Source organism: Uloborus diversus, chromosome 4 (genome assembly GCF_026930045.1).
Source record: "Uloborus diversus isolate 005 chromosome 4, Udiv.v.3.1, whole genome shotgun sequence".
NCBI classification, from domain to species: domain Eukaryota; kingdom Metazoa; phylum Arthropoda; class Arachnida; order Araneae; family Uloboridae; genus Uloborus; species Uloborus diversus.
Window position 1 is genome coordinate 170,455,869 of NC_072734.1, and position 26,601 is coordinate 170,482,469.

General features: G+C 31.2%; 1 protein-coding gene across 2 annotated transcripts; it reads left to right on the forward strand.

Annotated features, from left to right (window-relative positions):
* The first annotated feature begins 3,300 nt into the window (after positions 1-3,300).
* Positions 3,301-23,499, forward strand: LOC129219674 (heterogeneous nuclear ribonucleoprotein K-like). Of its 2 annotated transcripts, none has more exons than XM_054853950.1 (14): positions 3,301-3,432; positions 4,465-4,552; positions 4,648-4,766; positions 6,867-6,923; positions 10,375-10,418; positions 12,895-12,967; positions 13,799-13,912; positions 15,510-15,638; positions 15,722-15,846; positions 16,974-17,156; positions 18,667-18,886; positions 18,972-19,055; positions 21,656-21,825; positions 23,200-23,499. In XM_054853950.1, exons 2-14 carry the CDS (start codon positions 4,540-4,542, stop codon positions 23,249-23,251), a joined length of 1,383 nt encoding a protein of 460 aa, XP_054709925.1. In that variant the 5' UTR covers positions 3,301-3,432; positions 4,465-4,539; the 3' UTR covers positions 23,252-23,499. The 2 variants fall into 2 exon arrangements, with proteins under 2 accessions (XP_054709925.1, XP_054709926.1); XM_054853951.1 differs by having other exon boundaries at positions 3,310-3,436.
* Positions 23,500-26,601: the final 3,102 nt, after the last annotated feature.

Consider the following 26,601-nt stretch of genomic DNA (forward strand, 5'->3'; position numbering starts at 1 on the left):
TTCATTTCATTTTATTTGTGCCATTGAACGTGTGCACCTTCTTTTTTTTTTCCTTTTTGCGCCCACGCTCGAACTTGTGCGCCTATTTCTTTTTGCACCCTCAAACATGTAAGCCTTCGGGATTTTTTCTTTTTTTCCTCCTTTAAACCTGAGCGCCTTTTCTTTTCTTTTCTTCTTCTTCTTCTTCTTCTTTCTTTCTTTCTTTTTTTTTTTTTTTTTTTTTTTTTTTTTTTTTTTTTTTTTTTTTTTTTTTTTTGCGTCTTTGAACATGTGCCCTTTCGGTTTTTTTTTATCTTTTTTTTTTCGCCCTGGAACCTTCTTATTTTTCATTTTATTTTATTTGTGCCCTCGAACGTGTGCGCCTTCGTTTTCTTTTGCCCTCCTCTCGAACCTGTGCGCATGTTTCTTTGGCCCTTTTAACTTGTGCGCTTTTGTGTTTTTTTTTTCCCCCCGCTCATTGAGAGTCAAGGTTGGCGCCCTTTTAGGGGACCTAGTCTGGCCCTGGTAGAAAGATCCATTTTTGGGGCCAAAACGTAAATTTCAAATAGAAAAAGAACTATTCATTGAAATTTTTTCAAAAATGTCTATAAACCTTCCCAGCACTAACCTAGATATACTGAAAATTTTAACGAAATCGGCCCGGTAGTTTCTGAATTTACCCCGTACATATATATTTGGATTTTGTGATTTATTTATATAAAGAAGATATTAATGCTATATTAAAAGTACACTTAATTTCATTTGTAATCTTCAGTGTGATCGTAACTTCAATAAATATACATAATCCGGGAAGGTTTGTGACTGAAGATCTGTGATGCGACTTATATGCAACATACGGTGCTTCAAGATTAATATATTTTTTTAATTTATATTTATTTCATTTTAGTCAATTATTTATTTAAATTTATTTTTAGTATTATTTTTTTTTCAACCTGAACTTTTTTTTCGGACATGGGAATCATAGAAGTGAAGCAGATACTTGGATTTTACATCGAAAAGTAAATGATTGTACATCAAAAAGTACAATCGAAAACAAACAGTGGAAAAAAAGAAAATACAGTTCGTTTTGATGATTTTTTTAAATATTTTATCAAGGAGTACCACCCTGAGAGAGGGTCCCTCCTTGCTACAGATGCTCATCTTTTTAAGCTTTTCTTTTCTCTAGTCCCCCAGAAGAATGTTAACGATTAATATAATGCTCCCTCCCACTCCAAATAAAAATATTGGCTTAGAAAAAATTGGGAGGGGAAGAGGTTGATCTCCAGAACTCCAAAACGGGGAATACAGCGGGTAAAAGGGGGAAACAGTGGTCATATTTGCAGGTCCGGATCTATAAATTTTGGACCCCCTGCAATTAAATCTGCCGGGCTTCTCCCCAGAGGCAAGCAGTGTACGGAACAGGGAACCCCGCTCTGCTATGCCATCTGGAGCTTCCAGAGAACGGACCTTTCGGCCGGGGCCCCCTTACCCATAAGGGAACGAGATCTAAACCACTTACGACTCTAGACACCGTGGACCCAGGTACGGACCTGACTCCGGTGGTGCCCATTGCCTACTCACTGTTCCACTCGATAGCCATTGGGCAGATACAAATCTGCTCACACGCAAGTAAAGAGTGGTCGTTTTACATACGTGGATGCTACACCATCGTAAAACCCTCCCCATTTACCCGGGCTTGGGACCGGCATAGGGACGGGCCCGGTCCCCCAAAGACCAGACCCCACCTACGGCTGGGTTAGGCAAGCAGTGTATATTTGCAACGCTAATAAGTCTTAGTGCTGATTTTTCTTCTTTTTTTTTTCAGTTTCTTGGGCCGTCGGGTCCCTTAAGGCCGTGCCCCCCCCCCCTCCTCCGCACTGTGGGGTCTGCAGGTACGCAGATCCGGGCGGGCCTGCATATTTGGATTCAAGGGGTCATTTTAAAAAACGACATTTTATACAACATTTTACAGAAACGACTGATACAATCGATATTGATAGTGTTGTTAAAGAATTTCCGCTGATGAAAAGTAGAAAATTAAAATTTTAGGTTAAGATCAAAAACTCTTTTCAAGTATAAAAAAATGTATCGATCAGGTAACTCATAATCATATTTTTTTTTCTTCTTCTTTTCAATAAAAGGTTTTAAGAAATAGTACCTGTATATAGTTTTAGATCATGTTTTAAATGTTTTTATCTAGAGAAAATATTATCTCTAATAATGAAAAATGTTTCAAAAATATTTATTGGAATTTTTCGATCAACAGTATTTCCTGTTGAAGTAAGATTATATTAAAATGTAAAGCATTTTCAGATAATAAAATCTTGTTTTCGTTCTGCATAATATTAAGCATGGCGTTTTTTTTTTCTTTTTTTTTTTTTTTTTTTGTGTGTGTGTATGGGGGGGGGAGGCATATAGCAGGACAATATAAGAGGGGCGGCAAATTTGGTGCCTGCTCCGGGCGGCAGAAACCTACGCTACGAAGCTGATGAAATTGAGCAGGATTTTTTTTTTTGGGGGGGGGGTACTCTCATTTTAGGATCGCAATGTTTTTAGGGGGTTCTCGTTCTTGGGGCGTTTTGAAAAATTGGCAGGCAGATGCGCCAGCGATCTTTGGACATTCCTAGAGTCCCTATATAGGCACTTTAGACACTCCTACCTTTGAATAGAGTCCCTATATGACTCTACCTTTGAAAAAAGCCGCTTTTTCCACTTACTAGACAGAATCCATCTTGAATGGAGAAGAAGCAGCCTAAAATTACTTGACTGTATATAAAACTACGATATTAGTAGAGTTGGTGTTGGTTCTATAAAAGGGGTAGTGGAAGTGTTGATTTTCCAATTCCTCTCGATCAACGTTTCGGCTCACCTGTTTTCAGGGCCGAATTTAGGGGAGGGCAGGCGGGGCTACTGCCCCGGGGCCTCCACAACAAAGGGGCTTCCACAATAAAATTTTTACAAAATATCCTTCCTTTCACGGGTCAAAAATATCGGATATATACATATATATCAAAATATTCGGATATATATCAAAGTATCGGATATTTTCGAAAATATGATGATCTTTTCGGACCCTGATTAGGGGCCTCCACAATTCCAAATCCGGCACTGCCTGTTTTCCTCTTAGATGGGGAATTTTCTTATGTGCCTCCAATGAGCCGTTTTTTCCGGCAGTGTGTTCTAACTGTTTTTTGCAGATTTATCTAATATTTTGCTTAACATTAAAAAATAAATTAACATAAAAGAAAAGAACAAAAACACCTTGCCGCATATCAGTTTTTTTTTTCCTTTTCCTTCTGTAATTTGGCAACGGTGTTGCTATTGACATTCATTTTGTCATTATCGATTTTCATAGCTGCTAATCGACGCCGTTCATTTTTTGTTTTATCAAACTTGTTCGCCGGGAAAAGTGTTGAATATATTTTTCAACTGCAGATACGTGTATTTTATACTGTAAGTAAGTATTGAATAACAGGCTTGATGTTATACAAATTATTGTACTCTATTTTTACCATTTTTTCTTTTCAAAATTGCGTTCGAAACTGATTCATGAAAATGGCGGCATACAGGCGTGTTCCTTGAAACTGTTTTTGCAATGCAGTTGTGTCGAATTTATTAACATTATGTTTTACGATGTCAAATATATAAAATTTAATATTGTGTTTTAATAAGTATTTGTCGCCCAAAATTTATTAAAACTATATTCAAAAGATCATTGGTTGTTAATGAGAAGATGAGGATGACATGTTGGCTGATCGTAAATTCTTTTCATTTTTGAAAAAGTTTCGAATTTTCGTTTTTTTTCTTTTCTTTCTCTGTTTTGTTTAAGAAAATATAATTTTGAATTTTCTAAAATATGAATCATAATGACTCTAGTTGGCCTCACGTTGTTAAGCTGGTGTGCAACATAATTTTACGCTGCATCACTTCTATGACTAGATATATTTCAGCCGACCTTACCTTGCAGTTGATAAAAATATAAGAAAAACAGACCGTGAAAAATCCGGGACAGATCCCTGAACTTGAAGTTTCCCACCCGCCTCCCTATCATTAAATGAAGAGCATTTATATGACTAGGGTTTTAACATTTGCAAATATAGTTTCCTTTCACATTCATAAGATTTGAACTCCTTGTTTTCCTAAACAATCTAGGTGTGTTGGTGAGTGAGAACTATTTTTATTCCTGTTTCTTAGACCCACAAAACACCCTTCTAAAAATTTCTATGGTGTAATCTCATGGACCCCTCTCCCCTCTGAGCCCACTACTACAAATGAAATGCAGAACATTAATAGCATTTCAGGGTAATGTTCCTTTTAATCCATAACTTATCGGGTTAGGGATGTAGAGCCACTATCATCCCTGCTGGTAATATTAAATTGCAGAAGTAAGCTTCAATTTGTAGTTCGCCTTTCTTAGTTTTGGCTATGTTACTCAAATTTTTCAATGGATCATTTACTTATATTAATGATTATTTTCTTTTTCAGAAAGAACCTATTTTCTCTACACTGGAATCGTTTGACCAGTTTTTCTGTTTAGAATTTTTGTTTTAGTATTTTAGGATGACTGATTCTGGTAAGTTTTCATTTGTTCTAATTTTTATTTAAAAAAAAGTTTCCAATGTGTGTGTATATATGTATTAATATATACATTTTTTATTTTATGTGCAGATTCATATAAATCCCTTAAACGTGAAGCACAAGACGATATGGATAATTGCGAGGGTCCTTCTAAACGTCCTAGGAGTGGTGGTCGTGCAGTTGATATTCGTTTCTTAGTACAAAGCAAAGTATGAGAGTTTCCATTTCCTATGAATTTCAAATGCATTTAACAATATATTTAAGAATCAAATTTTAAATCTTGATAGAATTATTACTTAAATGATTTAAATCACTGATTTTAATTTCCTAGATTCTAGCTGAATTATAGATTCAATTATTAATTCTGTCCATTTTTGTAATTTTAATGTACTAATTGTACATTTTGTCTAATGTTTTGTTATTAATTGATTGAAAAATATAATTGTACTTGGAAAAAAAATGAAAAAAAATCTGAATTTTTTTTTTTTTTTTTGAAATTTTTACTGGAAATTTTTTTGTGTAAGTATTGTTTTTGAAGTACAATACATTTTTTATTAATAAAATTAATAATTGTAAGTCCCTAGAGCAGGGGTCTGTCCAGGATTTTTCATAGGGTTCGTTTTTTGTGAAAAATAAAATTTTGTGAAAAGTGAATTTTGTGAAAAATCAAATGATTTCGAAATTTTAGAATTTAGAGTGGGCACAAACTGCATCATTTAAACTTAAAGTAGAGTGTTTTCCTCTTCTATGTTCAGAATGTCATTCTGGGGTTTTTTTTCTAGTATTTGGTGGGGGGGGGGGGGCATCGCTTCCTCAAGTAGCAATATTTATCTACCATTCTAGAAATATTTCTGTATAGCATTTAAAATAATTGTTAACAAAAAAAAAAAATTCAGACAAGGGTTCAGCTTTTAACTTTTTGACCCAAGACACTCTTAAAAAGCACAGAATTTTGTTTAAAACTTACAAATTCTGTGATTTTAACAAAAATAAATAGATATTTTATTTGTTTACTTTTTAACAAAGCGTATTAAACATCAAAAAATCGGATTCCCATAGCGGATGCAAAGAGATTGCAATTATCAAAGTGAAGGCATTAAACGAATAAAAACGGCTTGTAAAAAATATTTTTGATAAAATTATTATTAAGTTGCATTTTAGTCCTATGGTAAACATATCATAAAAATCTGTGGACACAGTTGAAGCAAAAATAAAACTAAACCATCGATTCAGCATTTTAATTTTTGACTCATTAAAGAAAACAAAATTTTGCTTAAAATGCATGTTCTAACAAAAATAGACTTTTCATTTATTTGCATCCTAATAAAAGCTAGCTAGTCCTAGCTTGAGAAAAGTACAAAATATGATTCTTATATCGGATGTTAAATTGTATTTTTCAAATGTAGACATCTAAAGAAAAAAAAACTGCGATTAAAAGTTTATTTAAAGTTAATCATCCCTATTAGCATCAAAAAATCAAACCCATATAATTTTCTCCCAAAATAACAGTTAAACATTGCACAGCACCATATAAATCCAAATATTGACAAGCTGGTAAAATGATGGGAATATTTTCTAATCAAGTCATTATAAAGGTTGATTGCCATGCCAGATGCTAAATGGCGATAATTTTGAAGTTGGTAACCCTATCTGAAGCGATCATATTTTTTTCCCCACCCTTACTATCCCTTTGCAGTTCTAAGTTCATTTCGCTTACCAACGCCTTTTCAGAAAGGTTTACAACAACACCGCTGCTAATTAGCTGTGATGATAAAACAAACAAAATTATTTAAAACCAAACTTATTTTCAGCTGTTAATTTCTTTCCAAGAAACAAATATTATATTTATTTGGCAGTAGCAATTTATCACTGCAGGAGCATCACAAGAGTGCCAATTTTTTTTTCTTTGCAAAATTAGCAGATTTTGTATAGCTGAGCCCTCTAATTTGACTTTAGAAAAGGTTCTAAATATTATCTGTTTAATATGCGCTATTTTGCTTTCAGATTTGCTCTTTCAATAAACAATTTGAAAGATCCGTTCTTGTTTATCAGAATTTTGTGAAGGGTCCGTTTTGGTTGATCAGGATTTTGTGAAAGGTCCGTTTTGTTTGATCAGGATTTTGTGAAAGGTCTGTTTTGGTTGATCCGTTTTTTGTGAAGGGTTCGTTAACGGACCCAAATATCCTCTGGCCAGACCCCTGCCCTAGAGTCTCTTTAAAAAAGAAAAATCAGAATTTAAAAAATGTTTTGAGTACACTCTTTTCTTGTAAACATACTACTTTTTAATTGAATTATTTTTATGTACACAGAATGCCGGTGCAATTATTGGGAAAGGTGGATCAAATATCAACAGATTGAGGACTGAGGTATGTCAATTAAGTTATACTTCTATTGTGATAGTAAAAAAAAAATGAGATTTTTGTTTAAAAAAAAAACTTCAAAAAGTAAATAATTTAAAACATTTTGCTGCCACGATTGTTTGATTCATTATCCGAATTGGCTGCTTTTTTTAAGTTATATTTCTAACAGGTTTCAAGAAAATCATTATAGCTTTTTAACGCTTTACTCCCCCTTTTTTTTTTAATTACCTCAAGAATTATTTGTAATTTACAGTTCATGTTTCTGTCATTTCAGTATTTATCTTTCTGTTGATAATTCTGCTTTGATTCAGAAAATGATATTGCAACTATAAGTTCTGATTAATTTCTAAGTAAATCTACATCGTTCAAAAATTAACTTTGTAGTTTAATACATAATGTTTTAATTATCTTATTCAAAATGAGATTAGATAAGGTACATATTTTGCTGAAATGGCTTTTACAGTGTAATTAAATTTAATGTTTGTTTAGTATTTTAATTTACATTTTCACCTGTATTTCTTTGATTTTATCTCAGAACAGATATAAAAAAAATGTTTATTTTTTCCTTTGATTTTTAAAAGCCCTTTATCTTTAGTCGCAATTTTTTTTTGTAGGAAATGCATGTATTCCTTTAAAAATAAATTTTTTATTTGTTGATAAGTACTTGATCATATTTTCTGTTTCTTCAGACCATGACAGATGATACCGTGGCCCAACCATTGGGATACAAAAGGTCATGGTATCCCCAGGAAATCTTTGATCGTTGTATTTGCTATTGATTAGCTCAAGCTGTAGCTGTAACACACTGTTCGAGACATTCCTACCTGTAACTAAGCAGCCTATGTTGTGTAGAATATTATGTAACACTGAATAACCACCTGTAGTTTTTTTTTCCTTAATTTTTTTTTAAATTCGAGACTGAGTCTTAGTCGAGGACTTTCAGTAAACTCCCAATTATCTGCAGAATAGGGTGGCATGGCAACCGCAGATAATCCAAATAATATATAAAAAATGATAATTAAGCATATAATTAATTATTAATGATAATTAATTATATTAATAGCACTCACACAACATTTAAATTATAACTAAAATTTATAACATTGCTATGTTGTATCTTCTATTATTAAATATAAAAAATATATGTAAAATCTAAAAGTGAACTATAACATAATCATAAGTTTAAAAAAAAAATGAAAAACCCTCTGATAATCCAAACAATGCATAATCTGACCTCTGATAATCTGGAGTTTACTGTATTTCTATACACCCATAATGTTCTAACTATACATTGATTTGACAACTGCTGTTTTTGCTTTATTTGGCCTTCTTACATATGAAAATCAAATCTTTTTTGTTCCCAATAGCTAGTTTGCCTTTGGGCACATCAAGTGACAGAGTGCGTGCACTGCTTTTTAACTTTTCATCTATACCTTTTGCTGGAATGATTGCAATAGTTTCTATTTCAGAACAAATTAGTGCCAAAGATTAGAATTTATAAGAAAGCAGTTCAGCAAGCATTTTATCGGTATTTTAATGCCCTTTTGTGCACTGTGTGCAAATGTTCCTTTAAATAAAGTGAGAGGATTATGCCTAGTAAAAGCAATAACTACTTATTCAATCTAAGTTTGAACAAGATCACTTATTTTATGCTCTGTCAAGGTGTTACTATTTGTTCTTTCTCATAGTGAACTATATACAATTTGAATAGTTATTTAAAAATGCCAAGTAAAACCTTTAGAGGCTTTTTTTTCATTCAAGATAGACTAAATTCTTGCATCTACTTCATTTAATTCCAATTTATTTGTTGTGATTTATATTTCACTACATTAAAACTAAATTTTAGTTCCATTTAAAATTTTACTCGGGTCAACTTGTGTGCACTATTACTTTTAATTTTATTTATATTTCATCATATTTAGAAACTTTGTCCAGTTGCATTTGATTTAATTCAAGCCATTCACAAAGCTTCAGATTCATTTTGGTCATGCATTATCTTTCATAAAGATTTTAATAAATAGTTCTAAGAAGTATCTATTACGTGCCCTGAAATAAATACGTGTCATAATTTGACTATTCAAATAAGATACCGTAAAGCAGAGTGTAAGCTCACCGGGACTTTTTGCGATAAGCTATTATAATTTTTTTGATGAGGCAACTATTTGAAATGCAGTTGTTTTTAAATAGTTCCCAGTGCATCTTCCAAAAATCATGAAAATTATATCAGAAAACCATAATTTTCCTATTTTATTTGCTACTAAGCTAAATCCTACAAAAACTTTCAAAATCTAAATTAGTATTTCTAACCAAAACTTGTCATACTGGTTTAAAATTGAAAATTACTGGTTTTGTCACATTTTTTCCCCTTTATGTACTAGATTGTTAATGTGGTTCAGCCTATTTTTTCTCTTTATTTGGAGATAAAATATTTTTAGTGTTTAGTTTTTCCAATACCTTTTTTTTCATCATATTCATTTAACTTAAAGACTGATTAATCTAAGAAAAAGTGTTAATGAGCTTTACAATATGTCAAACTTTTTTCTAACTAATTTGATGGGAGTTTAAATAATAGTTGAGTGAACCGGCTGGAACCTAATACTGAAATGCATTCTTGAAAAGATTCTGCATGTAAAAACCAAATGCAATTATGGCATCATATTTGTGTAATGTTATTACACATTGAAGTTTTTGCTTAATTTCGCTCCGATTCGAAAGAAAGAAATCCAATGATGCAGAACTTTAAGTATCATTAAAAAAAATTAACAATTTGTTTAAACCAATACGGTCAAGTTTACTTTTGCAACATATTTTATTGATAATGACTCAAAAGCTCAATACCTGTATACTTTGCTTAAAGATTGAAAAAGTACTAAATTTTTTGATATTTTAATCATAAGCACCTGTTTCTTTTCTTTAAAACTCATGTACATCAAGAAAGGTATTTTTTGCATTTAAATTTTACTAAATATTGCATATACACAACTAGAAAATAATTTCCCACTTATCAAGATTGAATCTAATTTTAAAATTTAAGTTATTTTATTTTTATTTATTTTGAGTTTGTTCATTGCTTTAATAAATTCATTATTTTTTAAATGAAGCATTGTCATCTAGTACGATTTAAAGTCATTGCTTTATTATTTCATTATTTACATCATACCTTATATTTCAGCTGCAAAGTGAAGATACATTAAACCTTAGGCTAATGAGTATTTTTTATTAACCTTTCTCTCCCTCTATGCCCTGCCCTCATGATGGTTCACCCTTTGCCCTGCTTCTGCTGATGTCCTAATATCTCATCATATGACTTTACATGGCAAATTTATTTGCTGTTCAAAATTGGATTATGTGACTATAATCTGGATTTCTGCTTTTCTACCATGTGTATATTCATGTCCTCCACCCTCTGCCCTAATGATTGATTGCCCTTGCGGAAATGGGTCCCTCGCCCCTGAAGTTCACAGCAAGTGTTACAGTTCCCGACTGCCCTGGCCCAGAACGGTATGCTCTTGAAAGTTTGCCCCTTTTTTATTTTTCTATAGTTTTATGATTTTAAGTTTATTGATCTTTATTGAATTCATGTGCAATAAGGACATGTTTAAGTGTGGAATTTCCCAGTACAAGTCTTGCAAAGGTATACGTCAAACGTGCAGATTTTTAATAATTTAAGAAGCCCCCTGTTTGAATTCAATACATTATTTTCTAGGAATGTCACTAATGAAGTGGCCCGTCTACATTTTGCAAGGCATTTTTGTACCGGGAAGAAGGCTTAACACTTATGAAATATGAATATAAGTATTAAGCAAGTAACTGTCAATAAAAGAAAGAAAAATCTTGCTGTGTGGAATTATGTTCCAAAGTTCAGTTGAAGAAGTATTCATTTTCCAAAATTCAAAGCAAAATAAATTTTTAATTCATCTTTGAATACTTAATTTGTTATTAGCTCAAAATTGAGCTTAAAATATTAATTAAAATAAATAATTATGAAAAATACATTGAAATTAAAGTTTTCTTGTTACTAAAATAACTTAGCTAAATTTTTGATTCAAGACATTTTTTGAACTTTTTGCCTAATTTCAACTATGTAATGTATAAACAGCATGTTACTACTCGAATAATTTTTAGAAGCAATCCATATTAGTCTGTAATTTTCTGCTGGCATCAAAGTGAATAGAACATGTAATTTATGCCATTCCTTAGAAGTCAATAAAATTATAAGTAAGAAACTCACAATTAGTAACTTTATACAGGAGAGATTAAGATTACCTTAACTTAAGATCCACTTTAAATCATTTATCCTTCTAGTCAATGATGATCTATTGATTGCTACACCAATACAACTATATTTAAGTAATAATGATGCCGCAATTCAGGCTGTCGGGAAAGAATGTAGTCTATCATTGCACCTAAAAAAAGGAAGATAAACTGTTCACAACTCAAGCAATGTTTTGTTAAGATAGAAATACCAAAAGCTGACTTAAAAAAAATTCGATGTAATTTCTGAGCTAGAAGCTTGCTTGATGAAATTTCCTTGAAAAATATACTTGTTAAATTTATATTCAAATGTTTGTTGTAAAATATGAAAACTACTAGCAAGTAATTGAAAGCGAGTTATTCTATTGTGTTTTTAAGGCTCGTCATTGGAGAGCTTAAGCTTACAAAAGATTGTTTTATAAAGTTTTTTTTTTAATTCAAGGATAAAGGATAAAATTATATCTATATAAATAAACTAAAGAATATGTGTCTATTTTTATTAGTATGTATATTCCCTATATGAATCCACAGTTTGTCAGATTTCGACTAAATTTGGCAGAGGTACTTGGGCACTCTAGAAAGAACGTAAGAGGGTTTTCAAATGCCAAAGAAGTACCGAACCGTTCAAATTTTAAGGCCCGAAAAAAGCATTAAATGGCTCTTTTTACCCGAAAACAATTATTTAATTGGTTCAATTTTAATCTCATTCGAAAACTTTCAAAAAATACCCCTTTACAAAAGTTACATTACCTATTTTTTTAGAAATTATTTTTATGTTTTCTTTTTTTGTGACAAATTTTATTTCAATAGCAAAAAACTGAAAGTTTCAATAAGGAATATAATAATTCCATGTTCATTGCAGTAATACAAAAAAGGAATTTTTATATAATAATTTAATTTTGCTGTTTACCTTAAACTTTTTTGTCCTATTTCTTTTTTTTTTAAATGTCCTATACTTTAGAAAATTGGTCAATTTCATTCATGTTAGTCAATTAACATCTGTTTACAAGTTTAATTGAACATGGCTGTACATTGAGAAGTTATATCAGTTAAGACAAAATATTGATCACTATTCAGCAATATGCATTTCGTATTTACTTATTTAAACCTTTAAAAAAGAGCATATATAGGTTGTTTTAATTTAAATTAATTTTAGTCATAGTATGAGGCTATATGTGCACAGGGGCGAACTAAACTTTAGTGGCATTGGCAAGTTTGCCCTTTTTTGTCCGCATAGCCTCATGTGCTTTACCTAATGTTGTTCCAAAGCCTATAAATTTTACAAAGCAATTGAAAAGAGAATAATTATCCTTTAATTCAATTCTTGTCTAATGAAGGAGTATCCAATCTTAACTTGTCTTGTTTATAGTATATGTCGCAAAAATGTTTTGGTTTTGAATTAGTCCAATATTGATAATACCTTGTATGATTGCTGCTTAACAAGACAGTATGAACGGTTGTTTCTTCTTGACACTGATTTTGAATTATGTGTAGCGTATCCGCTCTGTTCTTGATTAAAACTCTTTAGAAATTGATATAAGAAAATTTTAGGTATCATTTTGGGAGTTGCATTTCATGCAGTTTATTATAGATTAAAAGATTTTGGAAAAGAATAACATAATAAGTTATGCTTTTCCCTCACCTTTAATAGCATAGAAATAATTGCATTCTTAAAAATGAAAATGTTTGTAATTTAGTATTAATAATATCTGTTGTTTTATAGTATATTAGCTATTGTGGCTGACATTGAAACCCTAGGAGACATCTTGTTGGACATTCTTCCGAAGCTAGATGATGTGAGTTTTTTTCTTTGTTTAAGTATTAATTTTCAAAAGAAAAATAATCGTAAATTTATCAAGTTATTTTTTGCAATTTACATTAGTTTATTTTGTATGCAGTGCTAAATTGTTAGGAAATTACTCATTTGATGTAAACAATTTCTTGCTTTTATGCAGTTGTCCGTAAGTCCTTAAAATTTCCCAAGTTTTAGTTTTTAAAGTTAAAGGCACTTCAAAATACTTAATTTTAGCTTAAGACCTTAGAAGTCCTTCATTCCTGTAATTAAAAAGACTTGTAATATGGGGCCCAAGACATTCAGGTCTTGGCAATTATATTTTGCCCTTTGATTATAACTAATTTGTGGAATTTCTAATGGTACTGTGTTATGTTTGTAATTAATAGCAAAGTTTTTTTTGGGGGGGGGGGGGGGAGCTGTATTAGTTCAAGGTATTAAACCTTCGATAAACTGAGGTTAAAATCTAGAGTATAAACACTACAAGAAATTGCACCTTAGCTAGTCTTCAAGCATAAATACAAAACAGCTTATTTGATACCCAGAGAATGTAGTTAATATCTTACATTTGCATCAAAATGTTTTGTTTAGTCTTGAATTATGACGTAGGTGATAATCCATAATCTTTCTCCAAAATTTCTTTAGAAGTCCTTAATTTTTATTTTCAAAAAAGGGTGGGAACCCTGTTGTCGGCTTAGGAAACTAAGGGAAAATTTAAAAACTTATTACATAACATGCAATCTTATACTTCCTTTGAAGTTGGAGAATAGTAATTTGAATGATTTTGCATTAAAAACTTTTTATGTGACATGCTATGAAATTATTTTGTATACAGTACTCCCACCATCATAACATGGAATTTGATTGCGAATTGCGTATGCTGCTTCACCAGAGCCATGCTGGGTGTTTGATTGGGAAAGGTGGATCAAGAATAAAAGAATTAAGAGAGGTAGTGTATCATTTGTTATTTTAAATTTCTCATAAATTATTTCTTTATTCTAAAATATTGAAAAATGTATTTTTATTAAATTATGGGAAGAAGAGTTGGAAGTGTTGCAAATTTAAGTAAGGGAATTCTTTTTTTGTTTTTTAATCATGTGACATCTGTGCAAGACATGTTGTTATCCAATTAGTATTTTTTTTAAAATAATTTTCAAAGTTCCCAATAATAGATTCCAAAACAATTTTCTTGACATATCACTAGTGTGGCAGTGTCAGACCAGTTTTTTTTCCTTTGTTTATTCTTACTAAAAAATAGAATATGTTGAATAATAGTCACAGCAGGAGTCTGCGGACTTTTGAGATGATTCCTGTTTCTGTAAAATTGAACTCATAATTTTGGACATTAAATTAGGTTCTTTAAGCAAGCAGTCCCCCCCCCCCAAAAAAAAAATGACAAAGGACTTTTTAAAAATGATTTGACAGAAATAATTATATCACCTACCCATTGCTTGGGAAATTTAAGATTTTAGTTTCTGAAAATGCAGCTCTTTCAAAAGAGAAGTCCTTTAGACTCATTTAAGTAGGGTTGCAAAATGTTAATTTTATATATTATTTTTTATTTATTTTATTTATTTATTATTAATTTTTTTTTTTTTTTTTTTTTTTTGTGTGTGTGCATTTGAGTTGTGTTGCTCATGTCAAAAACCTTAGAGCAGCGGTAGGTAAATGGTCGACCACGATCATCGATCAACCAGTAGATCTATAGTCATCTTTCAGTCCATCATAGTAACATTCAAAATTTGTTTCTTTTTTTAAAGAAAATTCAGGTCTTGAATGTTTTTTTAAAATAAATATCATTTTTTGGAAAGAATCAAGAAAATCACAGATTTTGAATCGAAAGTTCTTCAAACAATTTTAAATTGCTGGAAGTACCACAATTTTTTATATTAAAAAAAATCTTTGCTATTTGTTCTTGAAAAGTACTCTGTAACAGACATTATGTTTTACAGATTAAACTTGATATGGTTTTTTATAAAAGACCCACATCAAGGGTTCGCTATAAATTAAGGACAATGAGTTATTATTTCAAGAATAGAGAGAGGGAAAAAAGTTAAGAAATTGAAAGTAGTAAATCTGGTACTCAATTTAAAAAGTTGAACTTTAGAATTTTTTTAAAGTTGTAATTTGTAAAGTAAATTGTGTATGCATGAGCCCCCCTCCTCTCCTTCCCCCTCCCCCAAAAAAGTCTGTCTTGGTGTAAGCTAATCTTGAAAAGTAAATCATTGGTTGATTTTGGTTGGCAACCGCTGTCTTAAAGGAATAGTCGCAAAAATTCTGTAAGGGAACTGCAAAAAGAAATTTTTGAAATTGTTATTCCTTGTTCAATTATTCAGCTTTTAAAATTCTTTTTAGTTAAAGTATCAAAAAGTAAAAATTAACAAGAGCAGAAAAAATGAGTTATTGTGGTTAGAAATAAAACACATGGCTTGAATTAAAATCTATACTTCACTCACTGGTCAACTCTTTTTTTATTATTATTATTATAATTTTGACTTGAATGTTTGTAGCGTACAAATATGTCTAAATTCATCTTTACTTTTTAGAAAACAGGAGCACAGATCAAAATCTTTAGTAACTGTTGTCCAAACTCAACTGAAAGAGTTGTTCAGATTACTGGCTATCCTAATGTTGCTGTGGATTGTGTGAAAGAAATTTGTCATATTATTAGTCAGGTAAAATTTCATTAATATAATCTGAGTGAAAATTAATGCTAATAATTAACTTCTTAATCTTAATTACAATAATTCATTTTTAGGCTCCTATCAAAGGTGCCAATAAGCAGTATGATCCTCATCACTTTAACCCTATGTTTTCTTCTGATTATGGTGGCTTTGAAGATTCTGGTTCCAAAGGCAGAGGAAGGGGTTCCTTCCGAGGAGGGTAAGGCATTTTCTTTTATTTTATGGAGGTAACAAGTTTTGTTTCAAAGCATAAACATTGATGAATTTGTGAAAGTGTCTAAAGTATTGCTGAACCTCATAGTAATCTAAATGCTTCTTTCCCAAGAAGATTTTATTATATCAGATATCCATGGTGTTAGCTTACTAGATTAAAGATCTATTTTACATTATTTGTTAATTTCTTCATGTCATAATAAAGAACTTAAAGAATTAAGTTCTTACTTATTTTAACTAGTATTTATTCATTTGGACATTGATGTAACTACAAAATATAGGAGTCACAAGGAAAATCCTGTAGTAAAATGATTCAAACAATTAGGAAATAACTCATACTCTAGGTTCATCCCCTCTTCCCACCCTCACCCTTCTGTGATTGAACAAGAATGGCATTACTAAAAAAAACTGTTATTTCCTCCCTCCTTTCCCGCCAGAAGAGATTAGAGAACGGTTTTCTAACTGCTCCATTTATGTGTCTTAATCCACTCCTATCATGGTCTGTAGTGTTTCCCCCCCCCCCAAGCCCAGTTCAAACCCTGCATAGGCTTTTATTGAGAAGTTTTTCTAAGTCATGATACCAGCATCTGGAAGGACTAATAGCATCTCTTGCTCCTGAACAAAGGAAAGGTCATCAGTTATCATTTGTACTGGTTATTCCTATATTTTTTTTTAGCAGTTACAAAGGCCATTATAGTTTTCATCATTATAAACAAAGTTCAAATCCTATTCCATGTATAGAAATTTAGAGTAGCATTTTTGATTTAGTTTGAAATTGGATGATCTTTCAACTTATAACATTAGTTTCATAATAGTGTTGCAATGTTTTGATAATTAAAAGTTTCATCACTAGTTTTTATAATTTACTTTCTGATAAAAGTCAAGCTTTTATGAAGTAACAGGCATTTATAAGTGTTTGGTTAGTAGAATGTGTGCATTTCTGGGTTGACTAAAATAAAAAGGGTTCACAGTGATCCAAATAAGTCAAAGAAGTACTGTCCATGTTTTGTAAAATGTATAGATAATGCTCAATTCTATACCTCTCTTGATATTTTTATAACAAAAAATGATGCTCATTTTGAATTACTTTAAAGTAAAGGCATGAAATTTCAGGTTTGGTGGACCAGATGGTGGTTCTGGCCGAGGAAGAGGAGGATTTGGAGGAAATTTTGGTGGCCGAGGACGTGGTATTATGGGACAAGGTCCTAATATGGGTAATCGTTGGAATCAAATGGGCCCAGGAAATACCGGTGGTGGAAATACTGGAGGCTGGGGTGGAAGCGGATCCAATTTTGGGTAAAAATAAACTTGATTAGTTCAAATATTTATTTCATTTCAAATATTTGCATCAAAATTCAACTTTCATTTATCGTGTATGTGCTACAATTCAATTTTTAAGGTTTAAAATTGCTCTTAGTTAAAATTCTTATAATTATAATCTGACAAACCATGCAAAATCTTGTCTTTCAAATTTATAAAATCATTTTTCAATATAACGATTCATAATCCTTTTGTAACAATTATTGTTCGTGTCGTCCCAAATATTGTATGGAAGTTTTACTGTGTATTAATGTATATATAATGTATATGTATATGGGTAACTTTTCTGTCACACTCCTTTTAGAGTAGAAATTTTAAGAAAGAATTCATTTAACAATGTTTTTTAATTTCACCAAAAATGTATCTACTTAAACCTGCCAAAAATGTTTTAAAATTTTTTATTTAAATATATTTTTGATTCACAGCACGTGAATTCTCACCTCCGTGGCATCTCCCACACAATGGTGTGGCTTCATGTTGCTTAATAACTTGTGTTTATTAAAAGTGTATTCTTATTTGTTTATTATTTCTTTAACAAGTGTGAATTTCAGGGATGTAAATTAATGTTTAAAAAGAAAGTGCTCTTGTTTTCATATGCTTAACATGTGCAGATTGTAGCAACGGAAAAAAAAATAATTCTTACCCTGAAAAATTATCCATTAGGCCTGTTCCTCACCTCAGTAACAGACCTCATCAATGTAATTATTTCTGAGATGGGAATAAATGGAGTGGAAAGATATCAATGTTAGACAGTTCACCAAAATTATAAGTTATTAGTATATACAGTTAACTCCCGATTATCCGCGGGTCCTTTCACTTTTTTTTTTTCTTCTGAAACTTATGATTGTGTTGGTTGTTCGCTTTTCGATTTTCACACATTTTTTATTCAATGTTAGATGACGCATCATAGCAATGTTTTTAGTTATAATTTAAATGAATATTTGGGTGTCATCAGTATTTTTTATCTATTGCATACATTAAGTATTGTTTTTTTGCTCGGATTATCTGCAGTTACCGTGCTACCCTATTCCGCTTATAATCAGGAGTTTACTTTACTCAGATTTACTATTTTGGAAATATATTAATACTATACTATTTTTAAAACAAATTTTAATTAAAAGGATAACTAAAATTTGAGCTTTAATTAAAAGGGCTTAGTATTAGATTCACACTAATCACTAAAATAGCTCATTGTTTGCAAAATTAACAAAATTACTTTGATAATAAATTGACCTCTATTTTCAAACTAAAAGTTTTTTTAGTTTCCGTGAGGGAGATATTTAAAAAAAAATTTTATTATGAGTAAAATAATTGGAATTTAGCTGGGCCATTGTTTATGGTTACTTCTAGTAGGTAATACTTTCAAAACCTTTCGATTTTTTTCCCCACTCTTACTCAAAACTTGCACATTCTGGAGTTACCCGTGTGTGTGTTATGTATTTATCAACTTAGCATCTACGGTGAAAATAATTTAGCTGTCCTTTAGGAATAGAATGATGGGAAATATGAATGGTGCTAATTCGGGAAACTTCATGCCTCAAGGGGATAAACCAATGGGCCCTGGAATGGGTGGCCCTCGACCTCCTATGATGAGTTCCGGCATGGGATTCCAAGGTGCTGCTGGGGGACCTGGAATGAACGGCCCTCCGGCCAGATTCATGGGCGGTCCTGTAAGACCAATGAAGCCGTATAATACTCCGGTGCCTGTAAGTAGAGGATTCTTGCTTGTTTGTCTCCATATTTTTGTTTTGTGTGGATCTTCAGTATGTTAAAATTGCAACTTTATTTTAGAACACAGGGGAACTTTTTTCTTCAAAGCCAGTAATGAATCCCAGCAATGGCATGTATTCTATTGTCATGAAGATTCCAAATGATGTAAGCTCTCTTCAGTTATTGTTAAAGTAACTTTTTCTAGGATTGTTGTATTTATAGGATTACAGGCATGCCAACTTTCTCACTCTTGTGGTCCTGCTTTCACATAATTCTCTAACTTTTTAATCATCTTTACTGATTACCATAAAAATTATGCATTTTTTACGCGCTCTCTCTCTCTATTTTAATTCTAAAAAATAAAAGAGGATTCAAGACATTTTTAAACTGGCAATTGAATGCAGGAATCTGAATTACGATGCATCCATATAGGGGTGATAGTTCTCATTGTTTTTGACAGATTGTACCTCAAATGGATGAACAGAAAAAGATGGAACAGAAGGAAAGTTAAAAAGTACTAGATAAATGAATGGTTAAATAATAGGAAAAGTTCAGATGGATTAACTTTTTAAATAACTTGTATCATTATCGTATGATCATTTTAAAGAGGAATCAGCTACTCACTACTAATGATAAATTGATAAAGTTGAATTTCACAAAAAAAAAAAAAAAAAAAAAATCTCTCAAAAATGAACCACTTTTGGGTTCTCACTTACAGAGCAGGGTTTAAGCTGAGCTTAATTCTTCAGCAAAAAAGCTAAAACTGAAAAAAAGTTTAAAGCAAACTGGAGAGAATGCTAAAATTCAGCCTTCACATCTTTGAAGAGATAAATGCACAATAGATTTTATTTAAAAAAAAATTTAAATGAAAAATTCAGAATTGTTCTTAGTATTGTGAGAACAAACTTTAAAAAAAGAAAGGAAAAAAAACTAATGCATTTATTGCAGGGAGGGGGGGGGGGCATAATGTCCATTAAGACGAAATATTATTGCAACAGCAATTAATGCATGTTAGCTAAGATTTATAAATAAGATTTAAGTTCAATGTTGCCATGCTTACTTCCTATCTCGGAATTTGCTCCTTTTTTCCCTATTTTTCTTATTGGAACAAATTCCTTATTCTATTTTCGCAATTTGGATAGTATTTTTTCATTTTTCAAAAAGTGGGACTGTAGCAGAAACCCTGGATGTCGGTTAACTGAAGTGTCATTACTTTATTATGATATAAATCCTTTTTTTTTTCTTTTTAAGGGGGACTACTTTAGAAACTATTTCCTACATATAGCAACTGTTTTGCAGAAACAGAATTCAGTGGCAGCAATAACTGCTTGAATTTTTTGAGCATCTTGTGAGAGCTTATTAATCCTGTTGCTTCTAAAAAATAATTAGTACAGTCGACTTCCACTACAACGCGATCCGACTTACGCAAAATGGCTATAACGGGATTTCGTCAGAAGCAACAAATTTTAGAATTAAAGCAAATTTCTCACTCTTAGCATAAAAATATTTGGAAAGGAATCGTGATGCTAAGTTTCGGCTTTGTTATTGACTACTAAACAGACTTTGTGACTGTATTTTCATCCTTTTGACATCACTGACTTGCGCAAGTTCCCACACATCGCACTATAAACATAGCCTTAGCGAAAAAACGGTAGCACAACAATTAGGTATGAATGAATCTTTCATTCATATAATTAAAATTCAAGAGAGGTCTAAACCTTAGTTTTAATATGAAGCTTGCAGAGCAGTGTTTAAGCAAAATGCAGAAAATATGAAATTGGAATCTCCTCTGGCATTGTAGATTAGAGACCCTGAAAGAGGGGTGTCACCACAGATGTAAATGTTATAAAAGTAAATGTGAAGCTACTGTATTAAAAATATATTCATATTGTGCAGCATAAATCATCTTTGATTTTTGAGTGCTTTATTGTTACTACATACTGTACGTAATGTACCATACTGTTATCTCTCTCTCCCATTGATCATTAATTTTGTGCATCGTAACAGTATTTTATGTTGAATAATGCAGATTTTTAAAAATCACCAAGTAGCAAATGTAGAATCAAGAGGAAAAATTGAAAATCCTTTCAAAAGCCTTATACAATTAAAAATACAAGTATTTTATTTGTTAACAATAAGAAATTGCCAACAGATAAAAATTTTAAATCACTGCGTTTTCTTTCCTTGTCTGCCAACAATGAATTCTGTTACCAATCGCGTGAATAAAGGCTTAGCCTTTCTTAAAATCTGCTTTAAGAAACGTCATAATTCGAATTCTATACAACATGGAAGTTCCAAACACTTTCTATAAGACACCAAAAAAAAAAAAATTACTATATTTTGATACTAAACTTTTAAAATTTTGAATATGTTTTCACTGCAAAAATCGCAAAAAACCTTTTAAAGGGTTTTAATATCTTTGTTAATTTTGTCCAAAGACTCAACTTAGTTAAGAACACTCTATCAACTCCTTTCGAACAATTTCCCCTCCCTTTGAATATCCGTTTAAGCGCTACAGTGCCACAGACAGATGCATAGATACACAGACATGTCAAACTCATAACCCCTTTCCTTTGTATGTCGGGTTAAAAACCGTAACATATAATTAAACAACTATACATAAAATTTCGACTTACGCGAGGAGTCTTGGAACGCATCTCTTGCATAAGTCAGGATCCGACTATACTTTATAAATTAAAATATAGAATGAATCAAATTTATATGCATTTATAATTGGTTTCTAAGCTATATGCCTATTGATTCAGGTTGCTGGTGCAATAATTGGCAAGGGAGGTCAACGTATACGCAAAATTCGTCGTGATTCAGCTGCAAACATTAACATTGAAGAAGCAACTCAAAGCACAAACACTCGTATTATAACTATTACTGGTGCTCTTCAACAAGCACAACTTGCACAATTCTTGATGCAACAAAGGTATGTGTAACTCTCATACAATTTTGTAATCGAATGTTATATCTATAAAATAGATTCATATTTTTTCTCTTGCCTCACCCAACTGCTGGAGCTTTTGTAGTTGCTGCAGTTGTGTGAAGTAGTGCCAAAATGATTCTTCTGCTTCAAGTCGGTTTTTGCAGCGAAATCCGGTAAATTTAAGGTCTCCTTTTTTCCCATATCAAACTTCAAAGTTATTGCATTTTCTTCCAAATGTACTACTACAGTATTGTGCCTTATTTGATCCATACCAATAATTGTGTTAAAGTACTTCTTTGAATTGATATGAAATTTCTATGTGGTGCAATGCAAATATAGATTGCGTTAAATTAGTGTTGATAGTAATGCCACTTAAAAGATAGTGTGCTACAGGTAAAACGTTTTTTCTACTCTAGTTTTTCTGGATCTAGGAATTGTTAAAATGATTTGCCTACAGCATGACACCTCTTGTCACAACAAAAAAGACATCACAAATCAGAAGAAAAAAAACACATTATAGAACTTGTACAGGTTTGAGAAGAAAACATCTAAAGAATTAGAGCTGTTTGGAAAAGAAGACATTAATATTATGATGGGACAAGTACTCAGCTAAATGGATTAAAGCTGCGACCCAAATTTAATGGATCTAAGAAAATTCGGACATTGCAAAAAAGAGAACATGCGTGATGACATCATGGTATCAATGAGTTTTTCTGTGACATAAGAATTTCACGGATCAGGTCTTCAACTGCCACATTAGCCAATATATTTCTTCCTTCTCTTGAAAAAGTGCATTGAACATGGTAATTCCAGACTAGATATGTGGTAGATTTAATTTTGACTAAATAACAAAGAACTGTACGTATTTAAAAGAAGTATGTATTCAAAGGTTTTGAAATATGTACTGATAACAATATTGTAAATATTAAGTAAAATAATAATTTTTAATTGTTTAAATCAGTAACATTTATGAACACTATAATAAATCTCAATAATTTAAAGACAAAATTGTATTACTGATTTTAAATTTTATATGAGTTTCTTTTTTTTTTTTTTGGAGGGGGGGGGGATATTTTGTCTTATTGCAGCAACCTTTTTTCAGTCTCTTAATGTTGGTGTTACAAAAATATGGTTTGAATTAAATTGAAGAATTTGTAGTCTTCGTTAGGTCATCTAGTTATTTAAAACCATGTGTGCATCGACTTCCCTGTCTGGAAGACTAGTGATTTTGTTGTTCTGTAATTGAGTAACATAAAGTCCCTATCTTCTGACAGTGAAGATTTTTTTCGTCAGCCGTGCAAATTAATTTCCAAAAATAAGTTAAGGCAAGGAATGGCTTTGATTTCCCCTTACAATAATTTATCTTTTTCATTTCAGTGTTCGAGAAAACCAAGGTAGTGGAGGAGGAGGTGGAGGCCGTCGGTTTTAAAACTCTCTTTTCACTCAACATAATTAGAACTGTTTTGACGACTTCTCTGCATACTTGCATCATCTCATTTATGTTAGTGTAATGTTTTTTGAAATGCAACTCATCTCTGTATATTGTACAAAATTGTTTTAAGTTAGATGTGCATCAACCAAGTGACAAAGGGTTATGTTTCCCATCATATTTCAAGGTATAAGAAATAAATTTGTTTTTTAAGTATGGTATGCATTAATAAAGATTTTAAAAATGTATGTGTCTTTAATATACTTATGATACTGTAAATATCAAAATGCCAATACTCGCAAGTTTTTTGGCGACATCTTTGCTTTAAATGTCGACATTTATCAGGTTTTGGTCTTTCACAGCAATGAATATTGTCATACGTCGACGCGAATTTCTTTTTTTTTTTTTGTGCTGTCGATGAAACTGAATTTATTCTGAATTTTAAGCACTGGAACCCATCAGAAATGCTCTTTTTTCCTATTCTAGAAGTAAGAAAAGAATTTGGATTCACCATTTACAAACTTGCCCGGTGTTTTGCCCCTTTTACGTATAAATATCTATTTTCCCTTACTTTCATTGTTAATTTTTTCTCATAATTAATGACGGTTTTTGTTTTTAAAAGGAAAACTGTTACTAGTGTTATACATGGCACTGCTACAGCTTGTTTATCGAATGCATGTGGAGAGTTGGTTGTTGCAATTTTAGATAACATGTGTTTTAAGTAGAACTGTAAACTTTTCTTGTTAATTCCTTTCTATGGTTTTAATTACAATTTTTTTTTTAATCAATACTTCAGCAGGTCAGGGTTTTTCTCCTAATACCCATCAAATATCATCCACCTTCACATGCACCCTCATCTAGTTCAATCATTGGATTTCCAAGCCTAAATATTCAGATGAAGGAAATGGACGATTAGAAGTAAAAGTTAAGGGGTCAGTTAAATTAGTTGTGTTACAACTGCTAGAAGTGGAACTAAGGGAATAATTCTGGAGTATTAAAAAGTTTCAACTTAAGCAGTTATTAAAAAAATAGTAAAATGGCAAAACTATAACCGCTTCAGTCGGAATTTTGAAATCTGTATTATTGTGTGGGCAATAACACGGTGGTAACACAATCTGGAAATCAAGGAATTCTCGGGGCATTTTTAAAATTTCCCCAAATCTCTGGGGCAGTTTTAATTTTCAATTGCTCAACCTCGCAAGTTCTCCTCCCCGAAATTTCTTTTCATTTGGACACGAAATATTTTTGTTTCCCTTTTTGCCAAACAAAATTTGCTGAACATTCTAAAAATGTGTTTGACAACGTCTTTCTAGAGCCGCACTTTTTCTCGTTTGTGGAGTCATTTTCTTGAAATAATTAAACTACAGGAAATACTTAAATATTGTCTTTTCTGACCCAGTAAAGTTTTTTCCTTTTGAGTGCATTGTGAAAAGTGCTTAGTTTTTTTAAATGTTATTTTATTCTTTTTAGTGTAAATGTATTTCAGAATAAGTTGTGTAAAGTTGGTGAACTAAAGATATATTTTTAAAAGAGTAAGTAAAAAAAAAAAGAAAAACATATCAAGTCTATTTTTTTGGGAAAAAAAAACCCTACAAAACAGTATATCAAATTTTTCTACAATTTAAAGATTATAGAAAATATAAAAAAAAATAACAAAACTTTACTTCCAGAAACCACTTAGCATACAAATATTAAGAAACCATTAAAATACTCTTAAAAACATGTGTACTGTCTGACCATGGATTGTATGGAAAGACAAACATCCGTTTTACAGCCAGAAATGGACGAATCTATTATTTTTAGCTATGTCAGCTTTTGCAGAAGCAGAGTCTCATTCAAATGATATGCGCATCAAATTTTTACTTTTCCCCCTTATTCACATAGATTCGTCTTATCTGGACGTTTGAAAATTCCTTGCAATCTGCGGTTGGACAGTATTTATGATAGAACTAAAAAGTAATTGAAATTGTTTTGAACTAAATTTTCAAACAGTATAATAATTGTTGAAAAAATAACAAGTAATAGTTAAAGAATAAAAGTAATGTATTATTCTTATGTAACTAATTGACATATTTATGCAATACAAATGAAACCATATTTCAAATTTTAACTATTTCAAATGATTTCAGTATGTAACGAAAAAAAAGCTTAGATTGCTTTTGTAACAAACAACTTTGAAATGCAAGAAAAAAAAAAGCAATTGGTTAATTTCAAAATATATAAAAGAAGAATACAACTTGGTTGTAAAGTAAAAGAATCATTTAAATCTGTAGAAAAGAAAACCTTTATAATCTGCGGCGGCAACAAATAATAAAGCGGCAAAAAACAAGTTTTTTTTTGATTGAAAGTAGTTCAGTTTTAGCAATTAAGTTAAAAACGCAAAGGAGTAATAACTTTTAAGCTTTTATCAGTATTAGTTCAAAAGCCAAAGATTTCTTCTTAAAATCGTGATTACAGTACGCTAATTACTTCGAGACAATGGAATAAAGGCAAAGGAGCTAAGGCATTAATGAAGGCTTCCTCTTTGCCTGTATGGTTGTTTATTTTACGTAGCATTGAAAGCGTGAAAGAAAATTTCAAGCTAGGTAAAATAAACAGCCTAACAGAAGCAATCTTAGGAAGTTCATCCTGTGGTTAATAAGTAAGATTCAATACTTTGACATTGAGGAAAAAAGATGCACCAATATACTGCAGTATATAATCGCACCTCATAAATTTTCCTTTTTTTTTTGAACAGATAATTGGCGGAAAATGTGTAGGGAAGTCGAGTACTTAACTTTGTAAAACAAAAAAAAAATCCTTCATAAAATCAATTTTCCCTGATTTTTTGTCAATTTTTCAAAATTCAGATATTTCCCTGATTAATAAAGTTCCCTGACTTTTCACTGATCTGTCGCCACCCTGTAAAAGAGTAAAAAAAATATACATGTCTAAAACTTTACGCATTTTGCGTTAAAAAGAAATTCTTGTTTTCCTCTAAGATTTGTATGTGTGCTACTTTAATTGAACCATTTAAGTATTAAAGGTTTGCAAAACTAATTCATATTTCACAACATACAAGTTATGTGGTGAACAAGATCCTAATATGCGTCTTTAATTAGCCCCGTTTTCGAGTTTTAGCATAGATGAAGATAAAAATCTTGAGGAATGATTGAATAAATTTCATGCTTGCTCCAGAGAAGCCTTGATTCAAAATTTTTATTATGATTACTATTAAAGGTTTCATACACTCCTCTAATACTTCATTTAGGAAAAATTGATCACAGTTAAGTTGTAAAAGTTGAAGGTGAAAATATTATTAGACGACTAAGACATTTCATAAGAGAAGTAAATCATGCTTAAATGGTGCT

Excerpts from the sequence above, each read along its gene's own strand:
- LOC129219674 (XM_054853950.1), top strand. Across the intron at positions 4,767-6,866 it reads GTTTCTTAGTACAAAGCAAA|AATGCCGGTGCAATTATTGG; the intron begins GTATGAGAGTTT and ends TTATGTACACAG. Across the intron at positions 17,157-18,666 it reads GGAAGCGGATCCAATTTTGG|GAATAGAATGATGGGAAATA; the intron begins GTAAAAATAAAC and ends GCTGTCCTTTAG.